The sequence below is a fragment of the Megascapheus bottae genome, chromosome 14 (assembly GCF_031878675.1).
Source record: "Megascapheus bottae isolate mThoBot1 chromosome 14, mThoBot2.hap1, whole genome shotgun sequence".
NCBI classification, from domain to species: Eukaryota; Metazoa; Chordata; class Mammalia; order Rodentia; family Geomyidae; genus Megascapheus; species Megascapheus bottae.
The window spans coordinates 51,243,654-51,254,178 of NC_143522.1; the positions used below are offsets into that span (position 1 = coordinate 51,243,654).

The 10,525-nt window shown below is 35.9% G+C and overlaps 1 protein-coding gene across 1 annotated transcript; it reads right to left on the reverse strand.

The window, feature by feature from the left end:
• Positions 1 to 8,082: 8,082 nt before the first annotated feature.
• On the reverse strand, positions 8,083 to 9,021 carry LOC150055250 (olfactory receptor 4L1-like). The gene has a single exon (XM_090345470.1). It carries the CDS (start codon positions 9,019 to 9,021, stop codon positions 8,083 to 8,085), a length of 939 nt encoding a protein of 312 aa, XP_090201596.1.
• Between the last annotated feature and the right edge of the window lie 1,504 nt (positions 9,022 to 10,525).

Sequence of the window (10,525 nt, forward strand, 5' to 3'; positions counted from 1 at the left end):
GTTTCTGGTTGTGGTTATGGTTTGGGATAGGGTTCAGGTTAGGGTTAGGGTTATTGTTAGTTTGTTAGGTTTAGAGTTACGGTTAGGGTTAGCATTAGTGTTCGTGTTCGGGTTAGGGCTAGGGTTTTGGTTCATGTTTGGGTTAGGATTGAGTTTTGGCTTAGGGTTTGGGCTAGGATTAGGTTTTTGGGTTAAGGTTAGGGTTCTGGTTCTGGTTAGGGTTATAGTTTGAATTAGGATTATGTTCAGGGTTCGGATTAGCTTTAGGGTTCGGTTTAGGGTTAGGTTTAGTGTTAGGTTTCAGTTAGGGTTGGGGTATTTGTTAGGGTTTGGGTCCAGGTTAGGGTTTGGGTTAGAGTTCAGGTTAGGATTAGGGTTAGCGTTAAGGTTTGGTTTAGCATTAGGTTTTGGGTTAGGTTTTAGTGTTTGGGTTCTAGTTTGGGTTAGGGTTAGGGTCAGGAGTTGCATTGAATTTAGAGTGCGGTTCAGTTTTAGAGTTTGAATTATGGTTAGGGTTGTTATGGGGTCGGGAGGAGAGGATTTCATATCCCTCCAGTTGGAGATTCCACGTCCCATCAGAGTCCACCCCACAGAGACAGGTTCATATAAAAAGGTGAATTTATTGGGGAAATAGATGGTGAACTGACCGGCCAGGGACATAGACCAGACTTGGGAGCTGACACTGTGACCCCGAGTGGCTCTCGCGCTGGGTTTTTAAGGGAAAAACTATGCAGTCAAGCCTGGCTGGGATTGTTACATACTCAGAAGGACCATATAGCCAGCTCCAGCCACACACAGGTAGCCAATAGGGTTACAGCCTAGTGTTTGAATTTACCTATCACCTTAGTTGGAGTTGGGCAGGTCTCCATACAAAGCGGCCCCCCCACCAACCGGCTATCCCTCTTCATGGGGGGATGGGGATAAGGTCACCCCTCCCTAGAAGGGCAAAGGTTGCTAGGCTGCTTTACCATTGTTGACCTTCCACAATGGGGCAGGGAAGTCAGCACATTCAGGATGGCGCCAGTTTCTGCTCCCCTTAACACTTCCCCCTTTTCTTTTAGCCTGGTCATATCCTTGACTCATTTACCTCAGTATAAATGGGGTTATACTGGGTGTGTAAAATCATCAGTTTGATAGCTTCGATCCTCTTTTTTACTAAGGACATCATCACATTAGTTATACATGGGCCAATTAACAGTAACACTAAAATAATCATCAGAGGGCCAATAATGGCTGAGATTAGGGAAGTTGCCCGGGGGACCAGTTGTATAGCCTCTCATACCATCTTTGGGATCCCTGTCTCTCCCTTTCTCACTCATCTAGTCTCCTCTTTACAGCTGCCAGGTTATCTTTTATTACTGTGGTGTGGTTTGCCCAAAAGCAATATTCTTTTTCTAGGGCCACTCACAGCCTCCTTTTTTCTAGGAACAATATATTCAGTCCTCTCCAATTCTGGAGGACAACTTCAGCTAGGGACCCCACTGAGTCAATGAGCTTGTCAATTGACTTATTGGTATGTCTCAGGTCTGCATTCTATTTGAGATCCAAGGACGTCGAAATTTATTTTTTCTTTAATTAAGGTAGCTGTTGACCTAGTTACCCCTGCTATTAAAAAGGGAACAAAACGGAGTACTACTCTCCTAGTTCTTCTTCCTGGGAAGAAATGCTGAAATCCCTGTTGGCCTCCAATGTAGTCAGTCTTTGGTAGGACATAGACTGCCACACATAACTCACTCCAGGAAGAATTTTCAAACAGCATAGGTTTAGACAGCCATTTAGTCCAGGAATACATTCAAACCATGTCCCTTTGGGAGCTATCAAGAAGTTAGAATAGCTGGTGGGAACAATAACTTGAGTGCATATATTCTGATATCTGAGGGATTGTCATCCTCGATTAGTAGCTATACATAAACCTTGTCCTTCTATGTCACCTAAAATGAGGCGTGGAACCTGTCCCCAGGTCTAGGCAAAAAGAGTAATGCAGGTGATACTACAATTCCAGACTTCAAACTCTACTATAGAGCCATAATAACAAAAACTTCATGGTATTGGCACAAAAATAGACAAGAAGATCAATGGACCAGAAGGTCCAGAAATAAACCACATACCTATAGTCAATTTGTATTTGATAACAGAAACAAAGATATGCAGTGGAACAAGCCCAGCCTATTCAATTATTGGTGCGGGCCAAACTGGGCAGCCACATGCAAAAAAGTAAAAATTGATCCTAGCTTTTCGCCATGTACAAGCATTAAATCAAAATGGTTCAAAGACCTCAATATCAGACCTGAAACTTTGAAATTGTTACATGATAAAGTAAGATAGACACTGAAACTCATAGGAGCAAGCGAAACTTCTGAACAGACTCCCAGGGTCACCACTGGTTGGAGAGAGACTTGAGAAATGGGACTACCAAAAATAAAAAGTTTCTGCACAGATAAAAAGCATAGTTACTAAGGTAGAAAGACAGCTAACTAACTGGGAAAAGATATTTACCAATCATTCATCAGACAGATGTTAAATATCCAGTATCTACAGGAAACTCAAGAAATGAATCCTCCCCAAATCCAACAAACCAGTCACTAAATGGGCAAGGGAATTAAAGAGAGTTAGTAGTCATCCTCCGTCATTGTGTACAGACTTGTTTCAAATTGTATATTGATGCAGTTCCTTGCTTTTTAATCTTTTGGTTTTTAATTTTAGTATTTCTTGTTTAAGAACTCATAATTGTGAGATGCCCTTTTAAAAGATTTTATTAACATTGATTTTTACATCATATTTCAAATGTCATGTTTAACAAACAAGTATTCAAGAAAGGAATCTCTATATACAATCACTGGAACATAGATTTGAGAACATAACCAAAATTAAGCTGAGGGTTTGTATGTCATAGATACATATTAATCTATGTAATAAAGCATTATGTCTATAGCATATATAGCCCATTGTAGATTTTTTATGTCTATGTAGTTGTGTTTATATCTCCAGGACTATGTCCTTGGGTACCAAAATATTTAGTCATGGCTCTTGTACTGTTTGGACCTAATATCCACATATTAAGGATACCATGTGCCTTTTGTTCCTTTGGTTTTGACTTATCTCACTCAACATAATTTCATCCACTTCCCAGTGAATGTCATTATTTTATCTTGCCTGTTGGCTATGTAGAATTCCATGGTGTGTGTGTGTGTGTGTGTGTGTGTGTGTGTGTGTGTGTGTGTATGTATCACGTTTTTTTGTATCCACTCATCTGAAATAAGGCATCTGGGTTGATTCCTTCTCTTGGCTCTTGTAAATAGTGCAGAGATGAACATGGCTGAGTAGATGTCCTTATCATATCCTGGGTTATGAAGCTCAGGGCAGATGCCCAGGAGAGGTATGGCTGGGTCATAGAGAAGGTCTATGTTTAGTGTTTTGAAGAACCAACAAATTGCCTTCCAGAGTGATTGTACTAGTTTACATTCCCACCAGCAGTGCAGTAGGGTTCTTCTTTCTCTACATCCCTGCCAGCATTTGTTGTCTGAGTTCAGAATATTGGCCATTCTAATTGATGTAATTTTCATTAAAATCTGCAATTTTGGCATTTTCTTTATGTATGTATTCACTATATGTATTTTCTGAAATCTATCTTTTCAATTCATTTGAATAATTATTAATTGCAATAATTTTTAATTTGAGATCTAGTTTTAATCTCTTCATGTTTTGTATAAAATTAATTCTCTACTGAATAATTAGTGAAGATTTTGTTTATATTTTGATGCAGTCCCATTTTTTTAATTCTTGCTTTTTTTTAGTCAATTAGGAAATTAGTCAATTTAGTCAATTAGGAAATAATTGCAAATGTTAATAACTTTCAAAGCTATTCTTACATTTTATACTTCTAATGCTATTTTTAGAAGCAATATCTTTAAAAGTATTAGTATCTTTAAAGATGAAATCTAAATGCGTTTTGGCATAACCATAAAATGGAACAATAGGATTAAACTAAATAAAATAATACACTGCAAATATACAAAGATAAAATTTTAAACCATAAAATGGAGTAATAAATTTAGGGTAAAACAGTTATAAACATATTTACAATAAGATTTCAAAATATAAAAAATAATAGAGCCATTTCACAATATATAAGTAACAACAAATAATATAGGAAACAAAGAATGTGCCTATGGAGTTGGTAATTGGATTTTACTTTTCAAAAGTAAATAGTTGTACTTGGGGTGCAGGGTAGATTTTTTAAAATCTCTATCAATGAACTTTTATAGTGAAAGATAAACTAAAAGAAATGTGAAAAATAATCTTTCAAGTTAATGAGGTATTATGTTAATTTCCACATTCAGCTGTATCATCAACAGAAAACTTTTTTCTGTGATCCTCAATGTGATATTTAAAAGAAGAACTTAAACTATAAACATATGACGAAAAACAAACTTCTAAGATTCCTTTAGCTTCACTGAGTGTGACAGACACACTGCCTTAGAAGCAGGAAAGAATAATGATGGCTGGAAATCTGCATGGCTCCCTGGCATTGAGTCCCCAGACTCAAAGGAACTTAGGCTCAATGGTTTCCCTCATTTGTCATAATCAGTAGAAACCTTGGGCTCTACTAGTAGAGATCTGCAATAGAGCAAAACCTTGATACATAAGGCCATATAGTATGAAGCTAATTGAAAAGACCTCCAGGATATTGAAACAAAAGCCAAATAATGAAAGATTTTTGTCCTTAATGTACTATGTTATCTCTCATCTCTTTTGCTGTCCCTTGGTTATCTCATATTGTTACAGTATCTCACTTTGTTATCTGATATATTGGATTTATTTGTATTTGGTTATTTGAAATTGAATAAGGAAGGGAGGAAAACCAAGACGGGTGGGGAGAGGGGAGGGTAATGGGGACCATGACATGTGAAAAGGTATCAATATATGTGAATTAATGCACCGTCTATCTGGCAAATATCTTGTAACCCTTTTATTAATTACAATAAAATATATGTATAGATATAAAAAAGCAGAATATATGGTCAAAGATACTATAAAATATTTTTTGTATTACAATGTCCAAAGATCACACATCTAAGTTTATAGTCTAATACAATTTAAACTTCCTTCAACATAACTTTAATAGCCTACATATTTTCTGTTTTGCTGTGATTTGAACTCAGGAATCCACAGTGGCTACTTAACATGCAATTCGCATGTATATCCATCACTTAGGAATAGGATCATTGTTCCAGTTCATTAATAATATTTCCACATTATCATATTCAACATGTAATTGTAATTGTCCATGTATGAGCATAGAATAAATGCCAGTTTTTAAAAGTTTTAACTTTAAAAATATTTAATTAAAAAAGTGCTTTTCTGTGATATTTACAATTCAGACATCGATCAAGTTTTCCCCATCTATACTTATTTTGCTTAAACTCTTTTCTTCCTCATTTAAAATAATTTTTGACTTAAAAAATTTCTTGTCAGAAAACTAATAACAACAGATGCTGGAGGGGATGTGGCCAGGAGGGATCACTACTACACTGTTGGTGGGAGTGCAAACTTGTTCAGCCACTATGGAAAGCAGTATGGCAGTTCCTCAAAAGACTAAACATAGAGCTCCCCTATGACCCAGCAATTCCACTACTTGGCATTTACCCAACCGTCCAGAAACAAGGGCATACTAAATCCACTAGCACAATGATGTTCATTGTAGCACTATTTACCATAGCAAAGATATGGAACCAACCCAGATGTCCCTCAGTTTGATGAGTGGACCAACAAGATGTGGTATTTATACACAATGGAATTCTGTGCTGCTGTCAGAAAGAACATTGCCCCATTTGTAAGGAAATGGAAAGACTTAGTAAAAATCATATTAAGTGAAGAAAGCCAGACTCAAAAAAAAACATAGGCTCAATGGTTTCTCTCATTTGTCATAATCAGTAGAAACCTTGGCTCTCCTAGCAGAGATTTACAATAGAACAAAATCTAGAGATATAAGTCCAAATAATATGACACTAAATGTAAGGATCTCCAGGATAAGGAAACAAAAGCCATATAATGAGTGATTGTTGTCCTTAATGTGCTATGTTATCTCTCATCCCTTTTGCTGTCCCTTGGTTATCTCATACTGTTACAATATTTCACCTTGTTTTCTGATATATTTTATATGTGCTTAATTGGTTATTTGAAATAGGATAGGGAAGGGGAGAAATCAAGATGAGTGGAGGGAGTGTGGGAGGGAAATGGGGACCATGTCATGAGAAAGGGTATCAATGTTTGTGAAGTTATTCACCTTCTATCTGGTGAATATAATGTAACCCTTCTATTAATCACAATAAAAAATTTAAAAATTCTTGTTGGGTGAAGGTAGTGAGTACATTATTTCTCCAACTTTATTTCCCTTTCAGTGTTTTTTTTAGAACTTATTAACATTGATTTTTCCATCATATTTCAAATGATGTGTTTAACAAACAAATATTCAAGAAGGGAATCTCTATTACAATCACAGGCACTTAGTTCCTTCCAGTGTTTTTTGTTACACTTTTACTCCCCCATCTTTTCCCAAGATGTATTTTCCAACATTATATCTTGCGAATATCATTGTTACATTGGTTCACCCTTTGACTTTTGTTTAACCATCTGGTTTTGCCCCTTCCCTTTCCTAGTTCAAATAAACATATATGCAATATAACAGGTGCCAAAGTCAGATACAGTAACAACAAGGGATAAACTATAAGGGGGGGAAAGAGAAGAGAAATAACTTCACATGATATATTAAAATTCACAAAGATAAACTTGTTTCCATATCCTGGAGTTCATTTTGCTGAGCATCATCCTATATGGTCACATGCACATAACTATTGAGCTACTGTGATCCTCTGCTAGGAAAATCCTAGACATATACTAAGTATTGCAAATGAGGTAAACTCTGGAGCCCATGTTTCTTTGGATATGGCTTACTTCAATTAATAAAAATTTTTTCTAAGTCTTTCCATTTCTTTATGAATGGGACAATGCCATTCTTAGTGATGGCAGCACCTTTTATCGATCCATTCATCGACTAAACGGCATCGGGGTTGGTTCCATATCTTAGCTATGGTAAATAATGTTTCAGTGAACATGGCTGTGCTGGTAGATTTAATATGGCTTCATTTACGGACATTATGGTAAATGCCCAGGAGTGGGTTAAAATAATTTTTATTCATTTCAATTTGATATTATATGTGTTTATATGTACACAGGGGATATTTTATATGTCCCCTGTCACCCTTTTCTTCCTTCCTTCCTTCCTCCCTTTCTTCCTTCCTTCCTTCCTTCCTTCCTTCCTTCCTACCTTCCTATTTTCCTGATAAAGGAATTACTTCAAAATCCAAAGTTAGATTCCTAATTAAAGTAAACTCACTTTTAGTTTCTATCTGCTCTCTCTCTCTCTTTCTCTCATCCATCTATCTATCTATCTATCTATCTATCTATCTATCTATCTATCTATCTGTCTATCTAGGTAGATAGATAGATAAATATAGATAGGTAGATGATAGATAGATAATCTTTGGTTGGTTATGGGCTTGAACTTAGAGTCTGGGTACTGTACCTGAGTTCTCTTACTCAAGGTTAATGTTCCACCACTTGAGCTACAGCACCAATTCCATCTTTCTGGTGTTTAGATAGAAGAGTTTCATGGACTGTCCTACCCATGCTGGCTTTGAACTGTGATCCTCAGATCTAAGACTCCTGGGTTCAGGATTACAGGCATTAGCCATGAGCACCTGATTTTTTAAAACTTTTATATCTCTTTTTTCTCTTTATTTAAAGAAAGATACTTTAAGAAATTTCTATGTCTCTAAATATTGTTAAATAGATTTTCCCTAACACTATATAAAAGTACAAAAGAATTTCTGTGAATATAACTTTCCTCTCAGTTGCACTAAGAATGTCATACAAATATAAGAAAATACCCTTGAAAATTTCAGTGTACATTATAATCATTTAAAAATCTACAAAACAAAACAAAATGAAGAGTTTGCAATCTAATTTCAAATGTAATTCACAGGATTTTCCACTAAAAGTCTTCCCCTTTACTTTTGTCTATTAGGTCTGTCTGAAGCTCACATGTCTTGTCCTCAGTCGGCTCATGGCTGAAATCATCTCCTGATTCCTCAGAGTGTAAATAATGGGATTCAGTAAGGGAGTGATAACTGAATAAAATACAGACAGAAATTTGTCCACCGATAAGCTACTAAACGGCCAAATGTAAATGAAAATGCAGGGCCCAAAGAACAGAGTGACCACTGTGATGTGAGAAGACAGCGTGGACAAAGCCTTGGAAAGTCCAGTTGAGGAGCGACTGCACACAGTTAGCAGAATGATAGCGTAGGAAATGAGCAAGAGTGTGAAACAGATCAAAGACAACAGACCACTATCAGCAATGACCAGTAACTCCAGAACATAGGTCTCAGTGCAAGCAAGTTTCAATACTAGCGGAAGGTCACAAAATATGTCATCTACCACATTGGGTCCACAGAATGGTAGGATGACTGTGAAGACCATCTGGCTCATTGTATGCACAAAACCAACAGCCCAGGACAGCAGCACAAATCCTATGACCACCTTGTGGTTCATGATGGCTGTATAGTGAAGAGGTTTGCATATTGCAATGTACCTATCAACAGCCATGACTATGAGAAGAGTCATCTCACTGCCCCCTAAGAAATGAAGAAAGAACATCTGAGTCATGCAACCCCAGAAGGAGATAGTTTTGTTCTCCCTGAGGAAGTCTATCACCATCTTTGGTGTAGTAACTGTGGAAATAGTCATATCAAAAAAGGAGAGATTTGCAAGGAGGAAGTACATTGGTATTGAATGGAGCTGAGAGTCAAAGGTTACAGTCATAACAATGAGTAGATTTCCCACCATGAGTGCAGCATAGGCCATCAAAAATATGCAAAAAAAGAAAATTTCAAGTTTCCAACTGCTGGTGAGCCCTAACAAAATAAATTCAGATATCATGGAGCTATTTTTTATCTCCATCTAGCTGCCGTTTTCCAAAGAGCCTTTCAAAAAGATGACCTAGAAATAAGACATGTTAATAAGTAGTAGTTTCCACAGTGTGAATATATAGGAAGAATATTTTTGTACAGAAAGAGAAATTGGACTTTTATGCAGAATTATACTATTTAATTAGTGTAAATGGTATTTGCAGTATTGCATTTTTCTGTCAGAAAATGAGACATTATCAAATTCTGAATTTCTGATATGCAGATATGTACAATACGATGATATGTATTTGTCTCTATCACAATTTCATGATCAGAATCCAGTCTGATCAATAAATAAAGCAAGCTAAATTGCTGTTAGCAAAATGAGTCTAAGTGAAGAATATAACAATTGAATTTTTTGATTCCTATTATTCACTCTTTCCTCTAAAAGTATTCAGATAAATGCATGTGAGATAAATTATAGAAGATATTTTGTCTGTGTGCTTCTGTGTTGGTTTTAGGGCTTGAACTCAGGACCTCCATTCTGTCCCTTACATTTTTTTGTTGTTGTTCAAGCTTGGCATGTTACTACTTGAACACAGCATCATTTATGACTTTTTGGTAGTTAATTGAAGATAAGATTCTCACTTACTTTTGTGCCAGTGCTGGAGATCTCAGCCTTTGTGTTGCTAGAGGTTACTGGTTCCTGACTTGAGCCACTGGTTCCTGTCCCAACCAAACATTTTATAAGTAAATTTATTTAATACTCATTCATAAAGTGTATTTCATCTACCTTTTTAAAAATAAAATGATATAATTGTAGTGATTCATTTAATCCTAAAGATTTAGTTGACAATTCTATTGTATATTTATACTGGGTCCTATTCAGATACTTTAGCCATCATTTTAGGAATTCTTGAGTAAGAAAATAAATCTTTCTTAGGGTTTCAGTTTTTGTTTATTTTGTAATGAAATTGTAATTAATACACAAAATCTGAGAAACACTTCTGGCTCTCCTATTCCGACTTCTGACGTCTTTTCATATCCATTTGGATGGTACACCAATATAGACCTTCTACATATACCAAGACTTTTATACTACTATTTGTGTTTATTTGACTCCTAAATGTGGATCATAACTTCTTTGTTCCCAGTGTATGCCTCATATGCATAAAACTGTGCACAGGGTCTTAAACTTACATCCAAGTTCATTCATTCTAATATTTGTATGCCATACTTTCCAATAGCAAACTGAAAGTGTTAGCTCACTTATGGCTCATAGCTTTCATGTGAATATTTTGGCACCTGATTTTTCTCTTCAAAAGCTTTGCTCATAGATATCAAACCATACTAATCTGACAGTTTCATTGTTTGGCTTAGCAATTCATCAATTACTCAAAGACTTTTAAAATAAAAAATATCTGAGTGAAATTATCTAAAGAACTAAGGTTAAAATTCTAAATGTGGTCTAAGGATTTATAAGGAAAATTTGGTAACTCTTCAGAATATTGAATTTTTTGTAATAATAAAATAATCCCAGTATTTATAGAAAGGCT

Excerpts from the sequence above, each read along its gene's own strand:
- LOC150055250 (XM_090345470.1), bottom strand. The coding sequence starts at position 9,021 with ATGGAGATAAAAAATAGCTCCATGATATCTGAATTTATTTTGTTAGGG.